The following is a 15,957-nucleotide window of genomic DNA, read 5'->3' on the forward strand; positions in this document are numbered from 1 at the left end:
CGCTGTCGAAAATTTGGATTTTTGACTACACTACTCGTTGCTGATAATAACAGTTCAATAAGTTTGGTGGTAAAAACGGATCTGTTTGTTCTTAGGACAAAACCAATCAGCAAGTATTGCAACAAAGCAAGTTTTTTAGTGCTCCACGAATGCGTAGCTTTCTCAAATGCTGAGGGAAATTTGGTCGCGTAGTTCGCCGGTGTAGCCGGTGTGGGCTGGCCCGCGCCGCGCCCGCACGCCGGGCCGGCCGGGATAGGAAGCAATTCCCGGTGATTATTTCTCATCGTCATTATCTACAATTATATTTTTTAACATAACAAAAATGAGATTTCTCCTTCACATTGTGTTGTAGCATATTGAAATTGCAATCACAATTTTACAATTTCTCTCCCTGCCGATCGGATGGTTTTATTTACAAATTTAACAGCGCTACGTAACACAACACAAGGCTTCTTGAAATATGAAATGTTCATGCGATTTGTTCTCACACTTAATATTGACAAAGTAAATCCCAATTTTTTATAAAACATTGAGGAACTACTAAAAATGGTTAAACATCAGAAAGCATCAATCTTGGAACAACTTATACATTGTAAACGTAATCTAAAATTTGAAAACAAAAGAAACTTTACAGGAGCAAGAGTATTAATCATTGAAACAAATAAAACAAAATTTCTTATAATTTTAAACACTTCTGCTAAAAAAAAATCAGGGGAAAGTGGCAGGGAATCGCCTCAAAATGCACCACAGGGCATCTAGAGTCCAAAATTTTACTGGGCCCTTAAGCGGGCCCCGGACCCAACACCGTAAGGGCTTCGCGCTCGCATTAGTCGCCGAACCAAAATTACCCCTACGCTATAATTTCCCCCTGGCTAGAACACTGGTCCGGGTCCAATAAGCGAAACAGAAAATGATCTCCGTAGGTGTGATTTGGACTCGGAGAAGTGTCATTGTCACCCTGAAAGGTGTGGGGTATGGATATATACATGTTAACATGATAAGCACTGTACTCATAAAATTAATGTATGTCATGCAGATGATCTATTAGGGGGAGTGGCTAATTGAAAGGCTTACCAATGCTTGTGAGTGCAACAACGTTTCCATTCACAGTTGTTACAAGGTCAGTAGCGTCGTCATTGAGTTTGACTTCAATCTGTTAAATGAAACATGTTAGATATAACAGCATACTTGGAGAGAAAAATCGTTAAACAGAAGCTATACAGACTATTGTTAAACCTCACCCGATTGTTGCTGCCGTGTCTTGCAGAAAAGGCCGTGAAGTATGTAGCATCAGTCAGTTCTTGAGTCTCGGCGTCCGTGACTCGTTTCGTTCTTGCCTGCAGTTCAAACGTTAATCCGGTCTCCTCAATTTCAACGAGCATGAACTCCCCTAGACCATTGAATGTGTACTCGACACCATCCAATGTGGTAATATGGGGATCACCCCAAAACCAACCTGGCAAAAAGAAGGGAATACATCATGAAGTATCTGTCTTGTCTAAGCTGACGTTCAATCGTGTATATCACGAAACAACATGGCTACGTTATAGACCTATCCATTGGACCTGCCCACTGCACTGCGCGTGGGCAAAAACACGTGCACCTCTCGGGTTTCATCGCAAGGGCACGCTAGTCTGGTATCCTGTTGGGAATTTCAAATAATATGGGACAGGTACATGTAGCTTGCAGTGAATCATGCGTACATTTGGAGGATTATGTAGGACGTGCAAAGGTCTGAATCCGGCCTCCTGAATTCAAAATCACAACGATGTTTACACGCAACCAGCCTATTGCAGAATGGCAATAGGCCATGAACGTGCAATTTCAGACTTGATGAGCTTCGATTTTGTTTTACTGAAGTCAAAAGTGTCTCATGTAAGTATCAATAAAAGAACAATTCCGTATTTGGAACCTACACGTATGCAACAAAATGCTTGAAAGTTGCCTTAATGGAGACAAAGGTGATTTTGCGTACTTTTTGTAGAAAGACAAGAGTCATTTTTTTCATAGCCATGATTGTGTTAAATTATCATCCATTCACAAAGCTGAATAGTCAGTTTATCTTTTTTTCATAGCGTATTTTACTTTTATTACATTTTTTTGTGACATATTTATCGAATATATTATGTTGCTATTGATGTTTTTCTCTAAAGGAGTTATGAAATAAACGTCGTCTTGAATTGAATTGAATTGAATAGTGATTCAAAATAAACAATCATGCTTATTTTTTTTAGGGAGGCCGGGGAACAGTCTAAGTGCACGCATGTTGGACACTAGTGCACGCATGTCGGGCGTCAATCATGGCTGTGATTGGTGAAAACCTCTTGGGGTGGGGCTTAGTGGACCGGTTTATTCCCTTAATGACACCTAATACAGTTTACATTGGGTTTGTAATGCATAACTCTCTTCAATACTATTCTTCCACCACAAGTAGTGAGCTTTAAACTGTTATGCAATTGCTGTAAACGATAAATTCATGTCTTTCTCTCAATATGAGCCAATAAACATACCTACTCTCACAGGTCTTCGAATGTAACACAGTGCGCTTGGGCGCTGGTCTTGGTAAAGATGACAGAGGTCGCTCTCCTCGCAACAGTAGAAACGAGGCAGGATATCTTCCACTGTAAATAGTTCAAAGAATTGCCAACATCAAGGATGTTGACATTAGGTGTCGTCCTTCCCTGATACAATTTAATGAGCCCTAAGACACTTACAAACACGCATGGGCGTCGTGAGGGAGGGGCATTAGCCCCCCCCCCCCCCCCCCCCCGGAAAAGCACTCCCCTCCAAAAAAAGTTGTATTACTGTAAATTTAATGCACATTTAACAACCTGGGTGCCGCAGGGTTTTCAATGGGGGTGGGGTGGGCAAATCCCCCCCCCCACCTCTGCCCACCCTTAGAAAAAATTTGATAAATTGACAATATGCTAGATAAAATACAATGATTTTGCGGGGGAAATGTGCTTTGCCCCCTCTAGAAAAACATCCCGACGACGCCCATGGGAAACACGCCTGATGGACTTGCTCTGATGTTGAATCGGGTTTTTCAGTTTGGGAATGTACATTTCAATACAGGCTTTTGGTTTTGCTGGTTACTGATGCATACCATGAGCACTCTAGGCCTATGCTTGCAGAGAGCCCATGAAAAAAAGATCTGTCAACCTTACTCCTGAAAAAATCAGGCCTACGCCCCCTGCTTTTTAGGCCTACTCAGTAGTGCCGATGTTTTATCACTCTACGCCCACAGTAGGTCTTCGGAATGGATTGAATGTAACAGCAGATTTAATATATTTTTTTTTTCATTTATCTTGTTTTTTTCCGATCATTGAAGACATTAAGCCGTGAAACATGCCAGGAGCTGAGTCGTATATTTGCACTGTTTTTTTTGTTGTATTTGTGGAAATGAAATTCCAGACCATTTGATGGTCAAGCATTAAGGCAAGAATGACTAGTCTCATTCAAGGCTGAATTTGAGATGGCCATTGAAATTATACATGACACGTGTTCTGAATTGCCAACCTTTCTAATCTTCGTGTAGGATTCAAACTATACACAACGAAAAACATTATTCTAAAAAAAATAGCAATCTGGAAAGGAATATACATGTAGTTGTATTGTTTTTTTTGGGGGGGGATAGAACTCCAAAAATAGACAGAGAATACAACTTCAGTGTGGGGTAGTGAACAAAATTAAACACTGGTTAACTAGCATGCAATCCAAAGGGCAAATTAAAGGAACTCAACCAACAGAAAAATCAACTCACCAAAATTTTGTTGGTATAAGTCATTGTTGAACCACCATGGGTTGTACGGGCTCACTTCCATACGGCTGGCCTCCAATGCACCAACTTCATCAGATAGAAATCCAAATCCATTGTAGCAACACTTCACTCCAGGAGAGCCAGGGAATTGTATTATTGACATTACACAGAACTGGTTGGCTGTCCGGATGTTGAAAGGAAAACAATGTCATTTTGCATACAGGGTTCCTTATTATTCAGAAGAATCCTTATGTGCAAAACAGCGACGCAATGAGGTCATACTATAAATCGTCATGTCAGTGCAACAAGGTCGTAACTCCATTCTGCAACAAAGTCCTATCTTACGCGAATACGCTCCGTGCAAAAAGGTCGTATCTCGACGTCTATTGACTTTTCGTGTACATCCGGGTTATTTTAAGCGAGATACGACCTTTTGACATTCTAAAACTTGCATTTTGCGTTCATATCTCCATTCTGCAACAAAGTTGTATCTCGCTCAAATACGTTCCGTGCAACAAGGTCGTATCTCGACGTCCATTGACTTTGCGTGTACATCCGGGTTATTTTAAGCGAGATACGACCTTTTGACATTCTAAAACTCGCGTTTTGCGTCGTTCATGCCATTTTAGGAGATACGACCTTGTTGCACTGACGCGACGAAATATGGTCCATGTACATGACTCATTCTTTAACGCCTTCGACCTCCAAGAAGTGATTATGTAATGCAAAGTACCTGCTAAACAAATTGAATGAAAAAATAGTTTGTAGTCAATTTCAATTAGATTTCCATGTCAAATTATACACAGGTCAGGTGTTACCAAATTTATAGAATGGCCCAGTAACAAACGCAATCAAAATAAATGACCACATACATCAACAACGTAATACCCTTTTTTTGCTTGTAAAATCGAAATCAATTCAGCATGAAAAAAGGAGAAAAACTTGCAAACTGGGCAATTTTCTAACCCTAAAGGGGCCGGGTTATTTTGACCATCTCTCAGCTGGGGGGGGGGGGGGGGGGGGGGGGGGGGCGGATCCGCCCCCCCCCTAAGATCTCGGCCATCGAGTGACGAAAAATTTTGAAACTCGGCACATGCATAGAGCAACTCTTCCTAAACATACCCAAGAAATTTCATGACTATAGGTCAAAGGGTTTTGGAATTAATTAATTATTCATATGTACGAATGGCAATTCTGCTCTGTGTACACGACGTATATGCGAAAATTCAGTTTTCGCCGGAAAAATTTTCGCTACGCGGCAACCCTTGGTCCGATTTTTATGTTTTTTGTATCAAAAGATGCGCAAAGTCAAAGCTAAAAAGTCATAACAGCTCGGATCGCGAAAAAAATTTTTTAGAGGCTATCACGGAAAATGTTGAGGGGGGGGGGGCGGATTCCGCCCCCCCCCCCCCCCCCCCCCGGCCCCTTTAGGGTTAAATCAGTGAACTTATTTTTACACCTCTTTATGCTTTAACTTTGTCTTACCGACACGTGGAGTTGAAGATGAAGGTAGAACAACGGAGGGTAATATAAAGATAAATCTTCTATCGAATCGCAACCAGATTGCAGAACAGGGACATATGTTGTGCTGCCATTGTCTACGATTTATCAGATTGACAAGTGTGCTTGAATCTTGGCGGCTGTGCCAGTCGTAGCAAAACTGGCGCGGGTTGACAAAGTCCGATGGATTGTTGTCCATCTGGAAGATCCAGCAGCCAAGCTTTCCGGTGTTTCCCGTAACTTGGTCGGGTCGGTAATGCATGGAGAAGGGGACATCGATGTAAGTTTTCTGGCCCCCACCGCCACACGTGAAACCCGAAATAACCTTGTCGTTGCCAAGCAAAGTGGCGTCCCAGTTCATGTTAGCGTAGCTGAAGAGGACGAAACTATGCACCCCATCGGTAGCCAGCACAGCTTGGAAAGTGTTTGTCGCCTACAAAAGAAAACGTTAAAGTATAAACAATGTATACACTGTATACATATCGTCAGTGACACCACGAAGTAATAACACCCAAGTGGACTTGAGTGCTCGCTACGCGCGCGTACCTTACAGAACGGAGCGATTTTCGTTTTCACGAAGTGACGCTCGTGTACACTTACGCTAAATCGGTCATTTTCGTTAAGGACAGTATTCTAACAAATAGAAAGCCGGCTCTACAGAAATTAGACATTAATGGCATGGTTGAAGCCAAAAACCTACCGGATTGGGTGAAATAGCTGGCACTTTATACCATGTGATCACCAACATCCAATTTGCCGTGAAGTAGCTGTGCGCAGGATCTGCGTTCACCCTTGCGCTCACCAAATCCATCATTCTACCTTGATCAGCGTTGGAGTTAGAGGAGTCATACACCTGGCAGAAAAACAGAATCAAATATCAGAAAAACAGGATCAGAAAAACAGGATCAAATATATTTGCTTGGGGTGGTAAAGTTCAAATCACCAATGTACATTGCACTTCCGAAACAAGGAAAGACATTGTTAGTTAGTAATTGGCTTAAATGCCCTTAAGGTACATGAGAGAAGTCGTTGCTAAGACAGTCCTAAAGACATTCAAAATTGGATTAATATTTCAGTTAAAAATATGAACCTGATAGAAGATTTTACCAGTTACTACTTACTACTAATACTAAACTTACGGATACTAACGTGACAAAAGACATAATTAAGTATTATTTTGGTATTAGATATTCCTTAGGAACGTTATACTGGCAGAAGACGTAACTGAATTAACCTTCTTCAATTGATTGATGACGAAATATGGATGGAGAGAACATGTTACTACAAACGTCACCTTATTCTTTCCTGATAAACACGACGTTAAAGACGTTACTTCATATTTTTATGATAGAAGATGTTAATGAAGAGACTACTTAAATCCAGTTGACAGAAAGTTACTCTATACATTTACTGGATAGGACACATAACAGAATCAATACTTTTGATAGGCTACTTATTGATATAATTGATCTAATAACGCAACTAAAGACTAAGCTAAATACTACAAAGAAGATACTAAATACTTACCATCTAAAAGTTATTATTTACTAATCTAGCAGAAGTGTTAACTACAGACGTTGCTATACAGGCCGACCCAAGCAAATGTAAACCTGAAACAGCCGCCTTTTTTTTCTTCAAAAACGTGATCTGTAAATGTTTATGTCTAGGATATCAGATTAAAGCTGAGAGTTTGTTTTCCTTGAAATACTAAAATAATCATGAAAACAGCACATTAGGTTGCTGAGAAAAAAACATCTCTGTAAAACAACTCATCTTTGGTCCATTCCAATGGCCTTACCACAATTAAGGGATTTATACTGTACCTATTTGTGCATGAAATGCATGTGGCGCAATGTGTCCTAATCCTTACAAACAACATGGCACCTAATATAACAAGAATACAAATTAGATTTTTGGTGGAATACGTTTATTTTCCACCTGACCAGGTATCTTATCCTTTTTAGTTCTATTTTAAACCTTTTTAGCATCACAAATATGTCAAAATATAAAAGATATTGCACAAAAAAAGACAGTTGCACAGTGGGCTTACAGTACAATTTTTCTCTGTTTAAAACACTATTAGAAAGGATGAAATAATTACTTCCTTTACATACATGTAATTGCTTTCTCTCAGCAACCCAATATGCTGTTTTCATGACTTTTTTGATACTTGAAAGAAAAAAACTCTCTGCTTTAATCTGACATCCAAAACATAAAAATCAAAATGTTTCAGGGTTGCATTTTTGTGGGTCACCCTGTATAGATAGTAACAGATAGTTACTCATTGTGTTACTTATTACTAGCCCGAGAGAAGACGTTAATTAATACGTTACGAAATACTCACCTGATAGAAGACATTACTTTCCAAACTAGTCAGGAGACTACCTTTCACATCTGCCCAGAACGGTGCAACAATGGCAGTGTTGTCTAGGGAATCGAATGTTGAACTGTCTGTGCTGGGGTAAGCATAGCCTTCATATGATCCGCTGTCCAGTAAGATAATAACTCCATTGTCGCTGAACTAGATGACAGAAATCAATCAATCAATCAATTAATCAGTCATTTAATCAGTGACACGGGGAAATAATAAAGGGCCTACCGTATACATACAGGGTGAGTCAGAATGATTTGTACCCAAGTTCACCATTTTTTGGTGGCAAGTAGAGTAAATTGAGAAAAACCTGAGTGTTTCATATGAATGGTTATTACCTTGTCTTTTACAGGAATTTTGAATTGTTTTCAAATAAGTGGCTTTGTTGAGGAGGTATGCCATTTTCATTGAAGCAGCTCATTTTCCAGTCCGCACACGGAATTGGTTTTGCCCTTGTTTAAATGTGTCAATAACGTCAATGAGTCAGTCACCATGACTCGGGTTTTATTTGTCATCACACTGATTCACATCAGTACGCAATTTCAATAAATTTGTTGAACCATGGAACCGTGGTCAGACTAGCGTGTGTTCCTTGCTAGCGCGTTTCTCCAAAATGGTACAATGGATATACATGAAACTTTCACGAAATATGTCCAATATACCAGTCTGTAACACATCTGATTTGCACTTGGTTTAACAATTCCTACATGTTTTTAATATTCCGGTATATACCGATTGTCAAAAGCTAACCCAATGCTTACGCCATTGAAGGGGGCCTTCGTGATAGAACTGGTAGCGTGCCTGGATTGGTCTATAATGGTTACCACCATCTGTGCCACAATGCAGTTATTACTTTAAAGCAAGCCTAATTGTACTCGACGCTAAGACATGATGCGAATTTGGTTCTTAAAAAAGCGCCCTGCGCCAGTTGGTTATAGTGCCCTCATGCGTCCTGTTACTTTATCCCACGTACGCAGCCATCTTGCTTTCACCTTTTTTTTTTTTTATAATGTCTCATTAAACTTGTTGTTCTCGTTCGATAAGTCTTGTGTTTGGCCGCGATTCATTCATGTGGCGTCCCTTATCTACTCAGTGGCGCCGAGTTCTGCAAAGAAATCGATCACATGTTTTTGCCAAATATGCCCCACTTCGTGGAAAGCACGGGCACATGAATGTTTGAAAGCTCATGACTGTTTGCTTGCAATTAACAGTGTGAATTATAACATCAACTGTACTTACATAGAGATTCTGATACAGGTGGTTGCAATATGGGAAATATGTTCTCGGGGAAAACAGCGGTGAAACGAAATCCTTTGCTCGATCTCCGACTGCACCCTAAAATAAGATAATCGAAAACACGTAAAATGTGGTCAAGTCACACGAGACCAATTTCACCGGAAACTTGGAGACTGTTTTAACTGATAATGTACATTGTAATAACCACCGGATAACGTATCACCAACCAGTAATGTAACAAAAATTGACCGAAACTGTATCATTGACTGATAATGTATCAAAACTTTACCGAAAGTATTAAAGTAGAATGTACACCATCAGTCAATGTTTGTTACATGATCAATGCTAATTACCGATAATGTAACAAAAAGTGACTGATAGTGTTATAACAGTAGTACACTATCAGTCAATTTTTGTTACATTAAACCTGGCTCATACTCGGCGCGAATGCGAATGCGAAAGCGACGCGAATTTGACGTCAAGAATTGTTCGCTGCGAAACTCGCCCAAGTTGAAATGTGTTCAACTTTTACGAATTCGCAGTGCGAATACTTGCCATGATGTCACAAATTCGCATTCGCTTTCGCTTTTGCACCGAGTATGAACCAAGCTTTATCGGTCAGTGATACAGTATCGGTCAATTGTTGTTACAGTATCGGTTGGTGATACATTATCCGTTGGTTGTTACATTATCAGTTGTAACAGAGACAACCAAATAGACCACAAGCTGAAGGAACCCTCAAAAAGAACCAATCTCTTCTTTTTTCCAACAGTTTATGGACATTTCTGAGAATATTACATGGAATTAAAATGTGACTTTCTTCTTCTTGGACATTACCTAGAACAAGCCTGTAAATTGCCTAGTGTGTCGTGGCCACATTTGTGTCGTCACAACATTTCAAAGTCCCTTCACTGTTGAGGAGCACTTTTGTTCTATTGCAATTAAACCACCAATTGTTATTTTACAGTATTCACTTGATTAATATTATCCTACGGAGCCCCTAAAGGGAAAGTCGAACAATATTTCAAACATGAAAGGATAACTCAATATCATTAGATGTGTTCAAAACAAACACACAAAATAATGAACTGAAATTTTTCTAATATGTTTTTTTTTTTTTTAATGTCCCTTTAGGCGCTTCGTGCTATCCCTAACTCCCTTCAGGTGCTCCGTGCTATCCCCAGGGAACTGTGGCCTAGTAATTAAGGTTCGTGACCCATGATTAGAGGGTCAGGGGTTCGAATCCAGCTGAAGGCCATACGTTTTGTCCTTGGGCAAGCCACTTCGTCCCCACTTGCCTCTCTCCACCCAGGAGTATAAATGGGTACTCGCATTAGCTGGGGAGTAACCTGCGAAGGACTATAGCATTCCGTCCCGTTATTGTAGAAATATTCTCAGTCGTTTCATGCTACTGAAACCGGAGATTAACATCGGCCTGATGGGCCACATTGGCTCGTGATGACTCTACTTACTTACTAGGCAGATAGTATTTGTTAGAGAAGTACTAAGCAAAGGGACTTACAATTGGTGAGAGGACTTGATCTCCTGCATCTGGCCCGAATGGAATGAAACAGGTTCCTGTGAGAAAAGACGAAAAAGTTTGTTTTTCTTTAAATGGCATTATAAAAGCGTTTAAGTTCCTCCTATAAAAGTGTCCTTGTTTATGACGGCGTACAACCAGAAGACTACACTATGTGTCAGAGATACCTTCTGAAATTCAGAGTTTGCCGGTCTTTGAATAAGCCAGTTTGGTATTTCAACTGCGCATGTGCAATGATATGGGTCACGGGATGTGGTCGCGGGTCATTCGGGATAATCGAAGGATCAAAGGTGCATGTGCACGACGCTTGTGCGTCAATAACGTGCGCGTAACATCGCGTAACATCACGTCAGCGATGTTTATCCCGAATAACCTCGGGTACCGGTAATTGAAATACCGAACTTGCTTATTCCGGCCTTTTGTCTCGGTATTCGCTTCCGCGACTCACAGCTTCACACAGTTGTGTTGTATGATAGTTAATTAATTTGTTCACAATAAACAGGTAGTCCGGGATCCGAATTTTCACAGGAGCTAGAACAAATGCAAGCGGCCCACCAAGAAATAAACATCCCACATTACATTTAAGAGAACAGTTTCAATCGAGATCAAGCCTCTGAAAAAAAATGACAATTTTTCTGTTATAAGTACACTATCAAGGGCAACAAGAAAGTCGCCACCCTCCTTAAGTTGTAACTGCTCCCAGGAAAGGCGAAAAACCCACGAAAAACCCTCATTAGTGGGGGGGGGGGGGGAATGGGAAACTTCCCTTCCGGCCCCTAGTCAAGGCGACCAAGTTTTCCTCAAACTCCAGAAGCAATCTTTATAGTGTGTCATTGTTAGAAGGAACTAAATAGATGTGTGGGCCTCATCACTTTGTTCTCGCTCCCTTCTCGAATAATAAACAATTAATTGAAAGCAGCCAAAACATTGCCAGTGCAGCAATAAAATATGTTAACTTACAATCAGAAAAATAATTAACCACGGCAGTTGTGTAACTCTACAGCCCACAGATACCCCGTAATTCGAATTTAAAATCAAAAATCGCAAGGAGCGCGTTTGATTTTTATGAACAAATTGGCAATGGTACAGGCCGGTCAACCTGTGATAATTGCTAGATTATTATCGATATCAGTCAGCTGTATTCATGCAATGCATGCGATATGCACGCCACTTTACCACCTTTTACCATCATACCATGCATGGTAAAGACATTACACTCAGCAAATTATTGCTCCCCAAATTGCGGCAGTGGCTTGATTATTCTTTCTTCTAAATATCGCACACCTAGCATGTAAACAAACATTACAGACACACTCTCGCAAAATGTGGTCCGGCAGCTTTCTATACAAAATCCTCCTTGGCTTGGGGTTTTGTACGTAAACCTTATCAGTTAGCCGATCACGCTGAATTGACTTCGGCCAAACCGCAGTCCCATCATAAGAAATAAGTTAACAATGTTAACCGGACCATTTTTTCCAAGAGTGTGTCTCTAATGGTTGACGGGCTTTTAAAAAGAACTTTTTCAAAATGGGAAAGACACTTTGGAAACATCCAATCAGTTTGAATATGCTTCATGAATTTCTGAATAAACGAGCACATTTTTAACAGTATTTAATTACTATTATTTTGCGGTGTTGTGGTGGTGGGGGGGGGATAGGCTGTGGGGGGGGGGGGTGTTGGCTAGACAGAAGATATATCTGAATGGCGCTATAAGACCAACAGCGGGCGCAATAATTTTGATTAGGGTTTCAAAATTTCTACGCGTCCGAGTCGTTAATTTGCATGAAAAGTGCCCCCACAATTTTTTGGTAAAAAACGAGACCGTCTAGTTTAAAAATCGATGGAATCGTGCGAATATAGCCGAGGATCATCTCCCTGGCTTTTGGGCTATTATCTAAGAGCAGATTTGATAAAATTAGGGTCCAAAAATGGGACCTATTTGCACGAGAAAATGTAGGCATGCCACTGGTAACTTTGGCAGTTTGCAGGCTCAGCATTAACGGCAGGCTTCAAGCATTACAGACACACTCTCGCAAAATGTGGTCCGGCAGCTTTCTATACAAAAACCTCCTTGGCTTGGGGTTTTGTACGTAAACCTTATCAGTCAGCCGATCACGCTGAATTGACTTCGACCAAACCGCAGTCCCATCATAAGAAATAAGTTAACAATGTTAACCGGACCATTTTTTCCAAGAGGTCACGCAATGCGCGCAAAAAGAAAGGTTCCGCATATGCACATTAGGCATAGAATACTTTAAGCCAATGAAAAGTTTCGCCCTGGCGTGAGGATACACGCCTAGGGCGCGCCTGGCGTGCGCGTAATTAAGTACGTGCTTGAATGAACGCGGCCTGAAAATTATACATATTGGGGTCATGCACTCTTGATCCCCGCGCGCCAGTGTATGTATTGCTCGTTGCGTGTTTAAATTTATACATTTCTATTTTCTAGGTCACGTCCACAGTGGGGATACTAAAACACAGTGCACAGTGTAGCCCATGCAACTTTTGGCTTGGCAGACTGACGTGAATGCGAGTTAACAGTTATTTACTAAATTAAAATTTTATAAAAAGAAATTAAATCGTTTTAATACAATAAAGCAATATCCAGCCTAATCTAGACTGGCAAAGAAGCAATTGATAAAATACAAAGAAAAACAAGTTTAGGTCACAATGCTGAACTTGCTAAGAGCTTGGCCATATAGATGCCAAATGGGAAATTAGAGCGACTCAAAGCTTCACACAGTTGTGTTGTATGATAGTTAATTAATTTGTTCACAATAAACAGGTAGTCCGGGATCCGAATTTTCACAGGAGCTAGAACAAATGCAAGCGGCCCACCAAGAAATAAACATCCCACATTACATTTAGGAGAACAGTTTCAATCGAAATCAAGCCTCTGAAAAAAAATGACAATTTTTCTGTTATAAGTACACTATCAAGGGCAACAAGAAAGTCGCCGCCCTCCTTAAGTTGTAACTGCTCCCAGGAAAGGCGAAAAACCCACGAAAAACCCTCATTAGTGGGGGGGGGGGGGAATGGAAACTTCCCTTCCGGCCCCTAGTCAAGGCGACCAAGTTTTCCTCAAACTCCAGAAGCAATCTTTATAGTGTGTCATTGTTAGAAGGAACTAAATAGATGTGTGGGCCTCATCACTTTGTTCTTGCTCCCTTCTCGAATAATAAATACACAATTGAAAGCAGCCAAAACATTGCCAGTGCAGCAATAAAATATGTTAACTTACAATCAGAAAAATAATTAACCACGGCAGTTGTGCAACTCTACAGCCCACAGATACCCGGTAATTCGAATTTAAAATCAAAAATCGCAAGGAGCGCGTTTGATTTTTATGAACAAATTGGCAATGGTGCAGGCCGGTCAACCTGTGATAATTGCTGGATTATTATCGATATTAGTCAGCTGTATTTATGCAATGCATGCGATATGCACGCCACTTTACCACCTTTTACCATCATACCATGCATGGTAAAGACATTACACTCTGCAAATTATTGCTCCCCAAATTGCGGCAGTGGCTTGATTATTCTTTCTTCTAAGTATCGCACACCTAGCATGTAAACAAACATTGCGCACTGCGGCTAAATGCATGCATGTCAAGAACCGAGGTCACGCAATACGCGCAAAAAGAAGGGTCACGCGTATGCACATTAGGCATAGAATACTTTAAGCCAATGAAAAGTTTCGCCCTGGCGTGAGGATACACGCCTAGGGCGCGCCTGGCGTGCGCGTAATTAAGTACGTGCTTGAATGAACGCAGCCTGAAAATTATACATATTGGGGTCATGCACTCTTGATCCCCGCCAGTGTATGTATTGCGCGTTGCGCGTTTAAATTTATACATTTCTATTTTCTAGGTCACGTCCACAATGGGGATACTAAAACAAATGACGTTATTTGGCATGATGTACAGTGTATATGATTTTTTTTTTTTTTTTTATATTTTCTCAATTGTTAAACAAATATAACGGGAGGATGGCTGCATATAGAATTGAGCACCCGTTCAACAACCCCTCCGTTGAAGTGGGAGGGTTGTTTATTATTAAAATATCTGGCCGATAGAACAAAGGATACTGAAAACAAAGTGCAACCTTGTTGGGTCATTCCATGCCAACTCAACAAATGTTGCACACCATCACCTCTTGGATTTTTTTCTTTTTTGGTGTACTGAAAGATACTTAGGAGAAATACAAATTCTGAAAATTTGGGGTCTCTACGACTTTTCGTTCTTGCACAACAGCATTTTGAAATTTGAGGTGGGCGGGGCCAAAAGCGCGTCGCGTCACGAAATTCAATGTTTAAAGGGCCATATATTTAAAACTATACCCCCCAGACATTTCAAACTTGGTAATCTGGGCTATTTTTTGCTGTAGATTTCAAATATTTAAACAGAAAGAAAGTAGCTTGTTTCATTTTTAAGTTAGAGGGGCCCCAAATGGCCCAAAACTCATCTGGACCAATGTTCGGGGGGGGGGTGTAAGTCAAAAATTGAAAATATTTTTTTCACCAATTTTTTTGCCTGTAATAGCCCCCAATTGAAACTACTTTCGTGTAAAATCTTACACTTATATTAACTTCATTGAATGAGATATAGCCCTTGCAAAAAGCAAATTGTTTATTTTTACGATAACTTGACCCCCCGAAAAACCAACGTCAGACATTCCGCACCAAATTTTGCTTCACATATGTTTGAGGTTGGTCCTTAGTGAAGTCCTCTGAAAAGTTTCATGTTGGTGTCGAAATGTCTTCAGTGGATAGCTGGGCTTTATAATGAGTCTATATCTTATGATGCTGGTTCCGTAACATACAAGTACACGTACCGGTACCTAGAATAACAGCAGTCGGTTCATAAAGAACAAGTTGGGTATGAAACTTAGCTTACATTTGTACATGTAGACTTCTGATCAGTTGATATAATTGTTCACAGTTTCACAGGTGAAATTATGCATTCCTTGTGATGTAGTTTTGATGAAGTTGAATGAGTTGCATGATGGTTGGCTCACTAAGTTTGTATTGCCTTCCACCGCTATGTAGAAGTTCTGGTGTTGGTACGCAACACAACACATCAACAAATGGAATGTTACATTTATCCTCTCTTTGTGGCCAATAGAGAGTATTTGTTGATTCCGTCCTGTACATGAAGCAGACATACACATCCTCATGAAGTTGTGATACATCTTCTACAATAGCAATGTACCAAACATCATCATAGACCACACAAACATATTTTCCTGGGTTGAGGTTAGCTGCTACAATTGGTGCATGATGAGTTTGAGCATACATGCAACTCCTTGGATGAACTAGGTTTCCCCTTATCCATAATGAAAACTAAGATCAATCAGGTTTAACCATAGACCCTCTACTCAAACTGAATCATTTCTCTTTGGTTCAGGTTAGTGCTATACTATGCTATGCAAGTGAGAACTGGTTAATTACTACAATGTACATACATGACATGCATGCTGTGTGATGAGCACATGGAAAGAATAAGACTCTCAAGTCATTTAACCTAATTTGCATATAATGCACACGTAG

At 40.4% G+C, this 15,957-nt stretch overlaps 1 protein-coding gene across 1 annotated transcript in view; it reads right to left on the bottom strand.

The window, feature by feature from the left end:
* The window catches only part of LOC119720324, a 77,569-nt gene that overhangs the window by 52,121 nt on the left and 9,491 nt on the right, over positions 1-15,957 (bottom strand). The window contains exons 3-11 of the mRNA XM_038189967.1: positions 10,390-10,445; positions 8,871-8,966; positions 7,605-7,781; positions 5,961-6,113; positions 5,246-5,693; positions 3,764-3,940; positions 2,511-2,621; positions 1,242-1,456; positions 1,075-1,153 (exon numbers count right to left, since the gene is read on the bottom strand). Of these exons, the coding sequence (XP_038045895.1) occupies positions 1,075-1,153; positions 1,242-1,456; positions 2,511-2,621; positions 3,764-3,940; positions 5,246-5,693; positions 5,961-6,113; positions 7,605-7,781; positions 8,871-8,966; positions 10,390-10,445 (1,512 nt within the window). The remainder of the gene's footprint in view (positions 1-1,074; positions 1,154-1,241; positions 1,457-2,510; positions 2,622-3,763; positions 3,941-5,245; positions 5,694-5,960; positions 6,114-7,604; positions 7,782-8,870; positions 8,967-10,389; positions 10,446-15,957) is intronic.

Source organism: Patiria miniata, unplaced genomic scaffold (assembly GCF_015706575.1).
Source record: "Patiria miniata isolate m_02_andy unplaced genomic scaffold, ASM1570657v1 HiC_scaffold_9, whole genome shotgun sequence".
Lineage (NCBI taxonomy): Eukaryota > Metazoa > Echinodermata > Asteroidea > Valvatida > Asterinidae > Patiria > Patiria miniata.